This window comes from Drosophila biarmipes, unplaced genomic scaffold (assembly GCF_025231255.1).
Source record: "Drosophila biarmipes strain raj3 unplaced genomic scaffold, RU_DBia_V1.1 ptg000008l, whole genome shotgun sequence".
Classification (NCBI taxonomy): Eukaryota; Metazoa; Arthropoda; class Insecta; order Diptera; family Drosophilidae; genus Drosophila; species Drosophila biarmipes.
The window spans coordinates 926,076-939,169 of record NW_026114529.1 but is presented as its reverse complement, the minus strand read 5'-3'; the positions used below and the strand labels follow the sequence as shown (position 1 = coordinate 939,169).

At 33.8% G+C, this 13,094-nt stretch overlaps 1 protein-coding gene and 1 long non-coding RNA gene across 8 annotated transcripts in view; one reads left to right on the top strand and one right to left on the bottom strand.

Moving 5' to 3' along the window:
• Positions 1 to 13,094, top strand: part of LOC127011751 (uncharacterized) — a 48,425-nt gene that overhangs the window by 20,875 nt on the left and 14,456 nt on the right. Inside the window, exon 3 of one of the 3 annotated variants that reach the window (XR_007765029.1) lies at positions 1,201 to 1,288. This is a non-coding gene — a long non-coding RNA (uncharacterized LOC127011751). Of the gene's footprint in view, positions 1 to 1,200; positions 1,869 to 13,094 lie in introns of those variants that run through there. The other 2 variants (XR_007765030.1, XR_007765028.1) reach the window with 2 other exon arrangements.
• The window catches only part of LOC108031632 (transmembrane protein 65), a 56,485-nt gene continuing 49,538 nt past the window's right edge, over positions 6,148 to 13,094 (bottom strand). The window contains exons 3-8 of one of the 5 annotated variants that reach the window (XR_006367411.2): positions 7,071 to 7,193; positions 6,901 to 6,942; positions 6,775 to 6,842; positions 6,512 to 6,719; positions 6,310 to 6,449; positions 6,148 to 6,244 (exon numbers count right to left, since the gene is read on the bottom strand). Coding sequence is in view for 4 of the 5 variants with exons in the window: in XM_044091187.2 (XP_043947122.1) it covers positions 6,354 to 6,449; positions 6,516 to 6,719; positions 6,775 to 6,842; positions 6,901 to 6,942; positions 7,071 to 7,193 (533 nt within the window). In the remaining variant the exon portion in view is untranslated. Of the gene's footprint in view, positions 6,450 to 6,511; positions 6,720 to 6,774; positions 6,843 to 6,900; positions 6,943 to 7,070; positions 7,194 to 13,094 lie in introns of all 5 variants that reach the window. The other 4 variants (XM_044091187.2, XM_044091189.2, XM_044091186.2 and 1 more) reach the window with 4 other exon arrangements.

Below are 13,094 nucleotides of genomic sequence, written 5' to 3'. Positions count from 1 at the left end.
GGAGTGTTTAGAACGGTAGGTACCGATATTTCTAAACTGAACTTTTGTTTAACAAATATTAAATTAGATCGTAGTCGTATCAAAAGTTTCGATACCTGTGACCAATGATCTTGATTTAATCTTTCCCTGAGATCATGTATTAGCATTCGCGCTTCATTAAAGCACTTTACTAATATTTCAACATGCTTCCTAACCATGTTCTTTTGGAAAGGTCTATTCTGGGTTAGTGACTTGTATGATCTGTCGAAATTAGTTTTAATGTTTGATATTTCCCCGTACAATTTGTTCCATTCCATGCATGTAGTTTAGCCATACTTTGTAAGAAGGGTTACATGAAATATTTTTATATTTATTTTTTTGTTATTTCATTTTCTTAGATTTTAGGTGTTAACATTCATGTGAAATCACTTTTGTTTGTGCTGTTTTTTTTTTTTTAGATTTTGTCCAGGTAATTTTCTTGACTCTGGAATCTTTTCTTCAAACATTTGTTGTCTAATTTATACAATTATAATACGCTTGCCAACATTATAATAACGATTATCATTAACAATATTGTGATTGTTCGAAGATCAATTTTTTCAGATTCGATTTTATGAACGACATTTGCCGTGGAATCTACAACTTTTGTATCTACCAAACTCATTTTGGACATTGTTCATTTTTTCAATTTCTACCTTTTTTTCCTTTGTGTCATTTAATGTTTCTAGGAGGTACTTATGCTATTACTTCTCATTAGAAAAGAGTGAGAAAAAAAAATTGAATTGGCTTTTATCCATATTTTTTTTAATTATATTTTCCTGCCTATCATTTTTCTAATTGGGCAGAAAGGGTTCCGCTCAATTTTACAAAATATTATATTATATTAAAAAAAAAATATGCATTGTAGTGCAATTAAAAATATTATGCAACGCAGTACATTGGTAAAAAAAATGTTGTTTCCAGCTTGGTTGGTTTCTCTTCCTTCCTTCTACGTCAGCTGGTTTTCGCCGGTTTGGCTACGCTGACGCTCCGTCGGTGGCGCAGGAGGTGGCGTATTCCCGCACTCTATTTGCCGCTGCTGCTGTCCGGGACCTTTTGGGCTAGGGCGTTACCGGTGCCGGTCCTCGCACCTTTTGAAGTTTTGGTAATTGCTTTGGGGATGGGGGTTTTGTTGCTGTTAGTATTTCATTAAATCTTCTTATTGGCACTGAGTGAGTGGAGGTAATTTTTGGGCGTTTATTATTAATTAATTTTTCTTGCAGAAAATCCAGTTCTGTTTGTAGTTTTTGGGCCGTAGCCCACGCGGGAGGTGTAGTATTTACGTAGAGTAGCCATTTCAGGTGTGCTACCCTTTTTTTTCCTTTGCGCAACTCCTACGCGTTTTTGTAGTCTTCCTTCCTGTCTTCCATTTCTGAGTGTCCGTTATCCGAAAATTACGATGCAGTCGTTCCTTTTCAGTAAAGATGTGAACTTATATACGTTGCTATGCGCTCATAAGTGGAGGCGCAATTATGCCGACGCTAGCACTTTCTGTGTGCGGGCTAAGCCATGGCGATCGGTTCATAATTCGGCTACTTAAGGTTTATGACCGGGACTTTGAAATATGTAAACACTGCAACAAAGTGTTTCAGTGCGCACCCCTTAAGTACCCTCGGTACAATGGGTATTCAATAAATGTGCATACAACAATGCAATCCTCAATGCTTTTAATCTTTTCTTTCTTTTTCTTATAGAATTCAATTTTATTTTGCTATTTAAGCTTGAAATTTTCGTATGTCGATTATTAATATTTTGAGTTATAATTTTTCTTAAATCTTTTCCAAACTTTCCAATTTTCTTCTCATCAGTATATTGTTTCGTTGCAAGATCATCCTTATCTTAAGGTTTTGTTTCATTTTTGATACGTTAATTTTAACTTCTAAATAAATATGAAATAAGCATTCAAAGATTCTTCAGCTAATTTTTGATAATTTTAAATAATTTATTTTAGAAACGGTTATTAATAAATTTCTTATGTGAACGGAGCTTGACATAAATAAAATTATTAAGCAGCTTTTCCGACATGCCAAGGATATATATATCCTATATATCATATATATATATAAGCGCTCAAAAACCTTGCAGAAAAAATAAATGCAATATATTGCCGAACATGTAAAAACAAGTTTTTTATTCAAGATTTCCAAGACACTTCTAAGTGACTTCTAGAAGATGAATTGTGCGTTAATCCACGTTTAAAGAACGTTCCTTTTTTGAGAATTTTTATCAGTTACCCGAAAGTGGCGTAATGAAATCCTTCAAAGGGTTTCAAACAGTTTGAAAAGGTAAATATATAAGTACACAAGTAAAAAACATTTTTTTCAGGAGCGTTGGACAGGGATTCCGAGCACCCGGACCGAAAAGCGAAGTTAAAAATTAAAAACAAATTATCCAAAAAATAAATGGACTTCGTAATAATAATTGTACTTCTAAAGAAAATTTAAATGATACAATTTAAAAAAAATATAGTGTAAAGTTAATGAATATGTTTTATATATGTAATATTTAAAACTCAATATTTGGAATGGTGAAAAAGCCCTGGAAAAATAGCAAATTTCCGACGGGATTTCTTTGGGACATTTCCCTTGCAAGGGAAAGTCCCTGGAAAAATCACGAATTCCCGATGGGATTTCCCTGAGACGTTTCCCTTGCAAGGAAAAGTCCCTGGAAAAATGAGTATAAGGAACAGGAAAAAACCTGGGGGACTTCAAAAAAAATTCCTGTACATTTTCCCCTTGAAAAAACTGACATCCCATACAATTTCCATATGGGGCGTCCCGGGGAATTCTCCGGGCGCCAGGACATGTCCCCTCGGAATTCCGGGAGGTTTTCCCCGGGAAACTTTTATTTTGCAACTGAAGGGAAGGGATACAATTGTCATTTAGGTGTGGGTACACACATATTTGGTGAAAGAAATTGGGATAAACTCATTTGTTTTTTACGGATTTAAACCAGAGGAATTTCAATTAAACACTGATAAATATTCAAGTATGTTGTTTTGAATACAGAATATTCATTCGGAAAAAATATTTAAGAACATTCTGATATAAATGCTTCAATATATGAATAAATATTTGATACATATTTTGGTAATTTTATACTAATGACTGGACTAATAGTTGAGTTATTGAGATAATCAATGTAAATACAGCCACTTAAACTTGATTCAAACACAATACCAATATTTTTAATTAAAAAAAAAAAACATTTTTTATACACAAGTTTGCAACGCAGTGAAGGAGACGTTTCCGACCTCATAAAATATATAAATTCTTGATTAGCGTCACTAGACGAGTCGATCTAGACATATCTATCCGTCTGTCCGTCCGTCTGTCGTTCGTTTTTAAAGCTATCGGGCTGAAACTTTCCCAGAAGTCTTCTTTCTATTGCAGGTAGTCGGAACCATCCGGATCAGACAACTATATATTATAGCTCCCATAAGAACTATCGGGGAAAAATTTTAAAAAAATTATACCTTCTTCGTTTTTAACATATAACCTTCTAAGCTTGGAAATAATATTTTTTAGTTAGTTCTGAATTTTGAATTGAATTTTATCAAAATCGGACGACTATATCATATAGCTGCCATATGAACGATCGAAAAATTAGTGGAAAAATAATATAAAAAATATATCTTTGGTGTTTTTTAAAATATAATCTCCTGCGCTTGGAAATAACTTTTTTTTTTGGTTTAGAATTTCGAATTTAATTTTATCAAAATCGTACGACTATATCATATAGCTGCCATAGAAACAATCGGAAAATTAGTCGGAAATTATGAAAAAAATTTATCTTCAGTGTTTTTTTTAACATATAACCTTCTAAGCTTAAAAATAACATTTTTAAATCAGTTATGAATTTCGAACTAAATTTTATCAAAATTGGACGACAATATCATACAGCTTTCAAAGGACAATCGAAAAATTTGTGGGAAAATAATATGAAAAAAATATTATAGCTTTGGGGCTTTTTAATATATTATCTTATATTCTTGGGAATACAATTTTTTATATTTTAAATAATATCGAATTCAATTAAATAAAAATCGGACTACTCTAACAACATAAAGATGTCAAAAAAAAATGGTCTAAGGAAAGGAATGAAATAGTTTTTTTTTATATCACTGAAGTCAGCAACAATCCCTGTTACTAAAGTTGATTATTTCATATTATTTTCCCACTAATGTTCCGAGCGTTCCTATGGCAGCTATGTTATATATTCGTCTGATTTTAATAAAATTTAATTCGAAATTCAAAACCAATTAAAAAATGTTATTTCCAAGCGTAGGTGGTTCTATATACATAAATTAAGAAAGAACGATATATTCGAGTGCCTCGACTATCAGATACCCGTTAGTCAGCTTGAGGGAGAAAAATTAAAATGGAGATATATACATTAACAACAAAGAAATATTCTAAAGCGCCACCTACCGGCTATTTTGATATAAGTTATGTGAGCGGCAGACAGTTTTAAGCGTTTTAGCCGTTTGGGGGGGTTAGGATGGGCGTGGCAAACATTTTTTTAGGTCAATCGAACGGTTTTAATGAGCCAAATACATTTTAGCATAAAACAATTTTTTAGCATGACAACTGCGGCCACCACAAACAAACTTGCGCTGCGCAGGAACCTCAGGAATCTGCATGGCAAGTCTGACGGCTCTACCTTTTATAGTTTCCGAGATCTCAGCGTTCATACGGACAGACGAACAGACGGACATGGCTAGATCGACTCGGCTAGTGATCCTAATCAAGAATATAAATATACTTTATGGGGTCGGAAACGCTTCCGTCTACCCGTTACATACTTTCCGACGAATCTAGTATACCCTTTTACTCTACGTGTAACGGGTATAAAAACGCCAAAGATATTGTAGTATGCACACATATTGTATACAAACTGCACAAAGCGTACTCAAAGGGTACACACTGTAAAACTTTGTTGCGGTATATACATAATTCAAAAGTTCCGGTCATAAACATAAGTGGCAGAAATATGAACCGATCGCTAAGCCTTGGTCCACACACAGAAAGTGCTAATTGTAACACGAACGGACCACATGTGCAAAAACCTCGCGGTGCCGCTCTCTGAAGCCTATAGCCTATATACATAAACATATACATAGCCGTCTCTCCGCCGCCGTCTGTGTGCAGCACAGCGACGAGACCTAGTCTTAATTAGAATTTAAAAAACGTAAAGACAGACACGATAGAAATGTTGAAGCTGCATCTTTGCTGCTATCACAAAATAAAGAAGTACAACTAAATCAAAACAATGTGATGTTACATTGGTGGAAAGTCTAACTTACTTCATGGCGACTCTCCCAACTTACTTTAATACATTAAAAAAATGTTTCCCGATTATTCTAATGGGAGCTATATATAATAAATTGGTTCGATCCGGATAGTTTCGACTTATATACTACCTGCAAAAGAATGAACCTGGAACTCAAATCCATTATCCACAAGCCACCAACATATGCAGAGCGCCTCAGCCCGCTTATACACCACATGAGCAATAAGGTAGATTCCTTTTAGTAGACATAATTCAAGAATCGACAATTGAGACAAATATTAAATTTTTAATTTCATTTTAACGCGGTCTCGTTTTCGGATAGTTATGTTTCATAGAAATGTTTCATTTTGTTACATATACCACCAGTGGCTAATGTGATGGTGGCAAATAATTGTTAATGAACCAATGAGAAGTCCCCATTTTTTTTGAGCAATTAAGAATGATTGTAGGTAGAAAAAGCTTTTTACTTTTCATAACGCTAAGATAAAAATGTAGTCGTTTTTAAAAGGAAATAAATGTCGTCTTCGGTAAATTAAATCACTAATTTTTGCGTTTTCAAAATTAAAACGAAAAAATATGTGAAAGTGAAAACCGGAGCACGGCTGTATCTTTTGAGTTGCCCTAAACTAATTTAGGTATTATATGTTAATATGTAGAACTCTTTTGCCACATATTAAATTTGCAGAGTAAATAAAAGCCCACACTGAGGATAAAGTGAGCAAGCCTTATTATTTTATAGCATAATAGTACGTTCTCCGATAAGAAAGTTCTTGGACTAATCTCAATCATTTTTTCTTGGTAAAATTATAATAGATAATTAAAGACTTTTCATTCAAATATTTTAGACTTGTCGGTTAAAATAGTATTTATTTAATATAAATATTATAAATAAGGTTTTGTGTCCGAGCTCTATGACCGTCCTTCATTGCTTGTTCTAGAAAATAGAGTTCTTTGTACCTCAATTAAAACAGGAAATTAAACTCTTAAAAATCGAAATACGTTTTAATTGACAAGCCGACCAAATCTTTGTGGATTGTATGGATTTAATCATAGACGTCCTTCTTATCTGTTTTCTCCTCCATAAACCACAAGGGACACATTCCAAGTAAACACCCAACAGTAATTCCGACAACACGTCCCTAAAAGTATACGAATTTTATTTCAACAATAATCCCATTTATATATTTGTTCTTTGGTTGACCTACGTAGCTTGACGATCGCTTGCTAGACTTCAATTCAAATTGAGCCGGAGTCAACTTGGGCTGCTTTAAACCCAATATCTGGCAGCCGTTTTCGACGTAGGTGGCCATGGTAATGCCCAGAATATCGCTTATAGTGTTTCCAAGACCAGCGGCTGCCATCGTAGATAGCGTTATTACGTGTCCTAAATAATATTCAATGTATTCGCCCTGCAAATTGCAATAGCTAGACGTGTTGATATGATAGGTGTGAACACAAACATACCGCCATGATCATGATAAAATTGTCCAGAAACCCAAAGGCGACAAAGGGCACTGCATTCACAAAGAAAACTACAACAGTATAAAGATTTAATAGTTATTTGGTCAGCTTAAATTAACTTTTACTTACTGCTGTACAGTTGGGGTGCAGACGGTGGTGCTGCTGATTCAACTGAGAACGAGAAAAAATATGCGAAACATATATATAATACCTTATAGAAACATGTATTCGGTTTTTCTTTAAGTGTGTTTAAATTGTCGTGCGCACAACTCTGGGCTTGCTGCTTATTTAGACATTACCCATTTTTTTTCGCAGCCAATCATCGGGTACAGTACAAAATGTGCCTGCTATAACATGTCCCAATTCCGTTTTATTTGAGAGCCGTCCGAAGCGAGTGCGCCAACTACCAACGGCCAGTTGGCCTGCACACTCGACGAAAAGTTCATGTTTAAGGTGTTGTCGACAGGAAAGTTGTGTTTTATTCCGACGTTATTTTTCAAAGGTGTATAATTGATTGAAAATAAATCGAAAAGGAAAGTCAAATTAAATAGGAAATAAGATAAAAATGTATTAATAAGATTATTGTAACATTGTATACAAGAAAATAAAGCTATTATAAGTCAAACTCATAGAAATTAATTGAATAAACCAAGACTTGTAAAAATATCAATCGGTTTGGCAGAAACAACCGTTATAATCGAAGACATTTAAAAAACAAGAAAGGAAGTTAACTTAGGCAAGCCAAAGTTTGTATACCCTTGCAGTTATAAAAAATAATCAATAATTTTATTTAATTGAATTTGAAATTCTTAAAAAATATAAAAATATATATTCCCAATATTATAAGATAATATGTCAAAAAGCCCCAAAGCTATAATTTGTTTCACATTATTTCCCACCAATTATCCGTCCGATTTTAATAACATTTAATTTAAAATTCAGAACAAATTAAAAAATGTGATTTTTAAGCTTATAAGGTTATATGTTAAAAAAAACACCGAAGATATAATTTTTATTTCATGCGTTCCTACTAATTTTCCGATCGTTCCTACGGCAGCTATATGATATAGTCGTCCGATTTTTATAAAATTTAATTCGAAATTTCAAACCAAATAAAAAATGTTATTTCCAAGCGTAGGATGTTATAAGTTAAAAAACACCCAACATATAATATTTCAATATTATTTTACCACTAATTTTCGATTGTTCCTATGGAGGCTATATGATATAGTCGTCCGATTTTGATAAAATTTAATTAAAAATTCAGAACTAATTTAAAAATGTTATATCCAAGCTTAGAAATGTATATGTTAAAAAACACGAAACATATAATTTTTTTTTAATTTTTTCCCCGATAGTTTCTATGGGAGCTATAAGATATAGTTCTCCGATCCGGCGGGTCCGACTTATATACTACCTGCAATAAAAAGAAGACTTTTGGGAAAGTTTCAGCCCGATATCTTTAAGACTGAGAGACTAGTTTGCGTAGAAACGGACGGGCAGACGGACAGAAAGACGGACGGACAGACGGACATGGCTAGATCGACTCGTCTTGTGACGCTGATCAAGAATATATATCCTTCACTGCGTTGCAAACTTCTGACTGAAATCATTATACCCTCTGCAAGGGTATAAAAAGAAAAGAAGTCAACTTCGGCAAGCCGAAGTTGGTATATCCTTGCAGTTATAAGAAATAATCAAATTTTGTAGCATCATGTGAAATTTTTAAGGATTGTTGCTGACTTCAGTGCTATTAAAAATTATTTTTTATTATTATTATTAAAAATTTCTTTCATTCTTTTTTCCAGACCGTTTTCAAGACATATATATATATATATATATATATATATATATATATCAATATCCGATTTTTATTCATTTGAATTTTGAAATATAATAATAAGATAATATGTCAAAAAGCACCAAAACTATAATTTGTTTTTAAATTATTTTCCCACCAATTTTCCGATCGTTCCTATGGCAGCTATATGTATGATATAGTCGTCCTATTTTGATCAAATTTCATTAAAAACTCAGAACCAATTAAAAATTTTATTTCTAAGAGTAGGAGGTTATATGTCATAAAACACCGAAGCTATAATTTATTACATATTATTTTTCACCAATTTTTCGATCGTATCTATGGCAGCTATTCATCCGATTTTCATAAAATTCAATTCGAAATTCAAACCCAATTAAAAATGTCATTTCCAAGTGTAGAAGGTTATATGCTAAAAACAACAAAGATATAATTTTTTTTAAATGTTGTTCCCGATAGTTTCTATGGGTCCGATCCGGCTGGTTCCGACTTATATACTACCTGCAATAGAAAGAAGACGTTTGGGAAAGTTTCAGCCCGATAGCTTTATAACTGAGAGACTAGTTTGCGTAGAAACGGACGGACATGGTTAGATCGACTCGTCTAGTGACGCTGACAAGAATATATATACTTTATGGGGTCTGAAACGCTTCCTTCCGATTTCTGACTGAAATCATTATACCCTCTGCTAGGGTAAATAAATAATATAAATACAAAAGAAAACCTGCAAAAAAGCAAATAAAAATATATAATAAAAACAAAAGAAGACCAGTGAACAACAGAAAAAAATAAAATAAATACAAAAAGAAGACATGTGTGACATATAACCTTCTTAGCTTGGAAATTAGTGGGAAAAAATATAAAAAAAATTATTTACTAAAGTTGGTTATTTCTTATAACTGCAAGGGTATTCGGATTGCCGAATTTCCGTATTTCCATATTTTCCGACTTATTTTCTGATCGTTTCTATGACAGCTATATGATATAGTAGTGCGATTTTGATAAAATTTAGTTCGAAATTTAAAACCATTAAAAATATGTTATTTTCAAGCGTAGGAGGCTATATGTTACAAAACACCGAAGATATAATTTTTTCATATTATTTTACCACTAATTTTTCGATCGTTAATATGGAAGCTATATGATATAGCCGTCCGCTTTTGATAAAATTTAATTCGAAATTCAGAACTAATTAAAAAATGTTCTTTCCAAGCCTAGATTATATGTTAAAAAACAGCGAAGATATACATTTTTTTCAATTTTTTCCCCAATAGTTCTAATGAGAGCTAAAAGATATATTTGTCAGATCCGGCAGGATCCGACTTATATACTACCTGAAATAGAAATATCATTTTTGGAAAAGTTTCAGCCCGATAGCTTTAAAACTGAGAGACTAGTTTGCGAAGGAACGGACAAACGGACATGGCTAGATCGACTCGTCGAGTGACGGTGATCAAGAATATATACACTTTATGAGGTCGGAAACGTGTCCTTCACTGCGTTGCAAACTTCTGATTGAAACCATTATACATTCTGCAAGGGTATATTTATAAAGGTTGGGATCAGTGAATTTTTATACAAAAACCTAATTGGTTAAAAAGGAATAGATACTAAAAAATAAGCTTTAGTCTATGCCATTTATATTTTATATCAGCTTAAAGGGTTGCGAGACTTATAAGCTATGCTCCCTTGAAATCCATTTTTTTCACTTCGGACAAGCTGGATAGCTGTTTCTAAAGACTCTGAGAAGCAGTGGACAACAACAGTTTTAACAGCGAGTGTTAGAATTCTGCTGCTAATGTCAGCAGTGCAACAACACAGAGAAGAATATACACAGAATCAGATTTAACGTGCGCTCTGAATCTACAAATATAAGGAAATTTATTGCTTGGCACAACTTTAAGTTGTTCACAACTTGACCAACTATTTGCCTCTTGTTCCTGTGATTTTCTGCGTGGCTCATGGCGGCAATAGAAACTGGTGCGGGGGGTACTGCATGGACGGCTTGATGACCAATTGAAGAAGCTGAAGACAATGGTTTCACCACTATTTTACGTTGACTGACATTGCTTTCGTGAGTGGCAGAACTGGGAAAAGCCTTCAGAAACTTTGAGTTTAAATCCATTTATGGACTCTTCAGGGCATGAAGTTCATCGATTACTTTATCGATTTTGGAGGGTGATACATTACTCACAACACAGCCATAAAATTTGGCAGAGTAGATTTGTTATAATTTTCTATTCCCTTATTTGTAAAACTAAAAATATCATTAAGTCAAAGATTAAAAGTATACAACTGAATACAACTGGTAAAATTCGACACCTTTCTATGTTTTTGTATTACAAATATAATATATTTGAGTCGGGCAGACGGATTCTTCCGTAGGCGTTAGAAAAGCCTGTAGCAACCTGAGCTTCATAGACACTAGTATTCTAATTTTTAAATCATTAGCCTCAAAAAGAATATTTTGATTTCCCAAACTGTCCACAGCGGTCCACACCCACAATTCGATTGGTTTTGCAGAGCAAATCACACAAAGAGATTTCAAGCTTTCTTCGTATTCCCTGCGTTTGCTGGCAAAAAATATTCCGTACACATTTAAAAAATATTAAACACATCAGGACAACAAAAACGAGATTTCTATACAGGCAGAGGGTTATGGCTACGTCGACTCAGGTAGTGATTCTGATCACGATTATAAGTAAAAGAAAATCTTTTAATATTTTTATATCAATTCTTGTTTCACCCTGTCGTTAAGGCCAATTTCGAGAGCGCTAACACAGCAGCTGAATGAATGGCATACTGTTCTCAAAAAAATAGCAGTTTACTTATTAATTTTTTTTAAATAAACCAAAAAGTCATGATGATAGTTTCTTTTCAATTGGATTTATAGATAACAAAAAGGCTGTCAATATTCTTTTTGGATACATTTTTTTTAAGATTTTGTAAAAAACATTGTTTTTGGTATGCGTATTTATCAGACAGGGTCTGGTTTTCATTTATGCTAGAATCCCAGTCCGGAGTGTAAGAATCATCAACTTCTTCCACAGCCATATGAATATTCTCTTCCAGCACGGTTAAACTACCTAAAATCAAAAGAGGAATGATCGCATTAAGGCTTGCTATTGGCTCAAAATTACCTTTCAAATAAGAGGCAAACACATTTGCACTTTCTGTATTTGAATGCGAAGATAAATTCCCTAATTTCCGAATTGATGAATCGCCAAAAAGAGTTGGGTTACTTTTTAGCCTGCTCTCAACATTCGCTATATACTGACTGTAATGAATTTTTTTAGAAATTGAAATTTTCAATTGTTGTGCAAGGTTATGTTCCAATCACCAGGATCCTGAATAACTAAAAACATTTTATAGAATTTATTTCGAAGGATTTTTAAGCTTTTTTAGATCTTAAACAACTTAAATAAATGTTGGACTTTTTCTCGAGCGTTGTTCTCTATGATGTTTAAAATAACAACTAAAAAAGTGTCATAACACATGCGATATAACTGACTCCCAGTAAATGGCAGAGATCTTATTTATGATGGCATACTAAGTCTAAAATGTTATCTAAGTTATTTTATATATTATTGACTTTTATTAAGCCCATACTGAAAATATCATCATCAGTGAAGAGTGATGCTCCGCATCCTGCGACCAAACGAGGGATGATAAACAGCAACAGTTACACCACCTCCTCTAGCATACTGGGTTTTTGTGCTCTCTTTGTGGAACACAAGGTACAAATTGGAGTCAAAGAATTCATTTGAGTAAAACTATAACATCAAACTTGTATGGGATGCGGCAAGGTATACTTGCTCCGCCCTTGTCCCTATCCAGAAATGTTTTGAAAACAAACTTTTAGTGGGGCTGTACTCACAATAGCACGATCAACAACCTCCGGATTCGCATTTAGAAAACCATAGTCCAATGCCCTAGGAAGTATTTGTTCTTGCGTTCCCAATGTTGTAGATCGCCTTCATTACTATAGTGGTTTTGATACGAATTTTATCATGCAGACTAGGATCGATGCATTCCTATAGTTTGCTAGATACTTTTAGCAAAGGGCAAACAAATTGCCATCGCTCTTATCTATCCAAGTTGAAAAGAGAAGGGCAATGTTGTTGTTGTTAATGCAGCCATTGAGAGGAGCCACACAAAGGAGTCGATGAGAAATAAAATCAATTTCGAAGCGTCAGAGAAGAGGCAATGATATTGTGACCACGAGAATCATTCAAAGCTAATTTTGAAAGCGAAAGCCGTTGGGTTTTGTGAGCATTAGACGAACGTAACACAAAATAGACCAAATAGACGACGATAGTGATGAGCGCACAAGAGCATGCTTAGAGTGAGAAGCATGATAGAATAAGATCAAAGCACCTCATCGATCTGCTTATTACGAATGTCGCGCAAAACAGACAACGACAACTCCAGCTGATGTTGTTGTTTGTTTGACGGTGATGAGCGCACAGCTCTGAAGATCGCGCTTAGAACGGGAATTTTTATG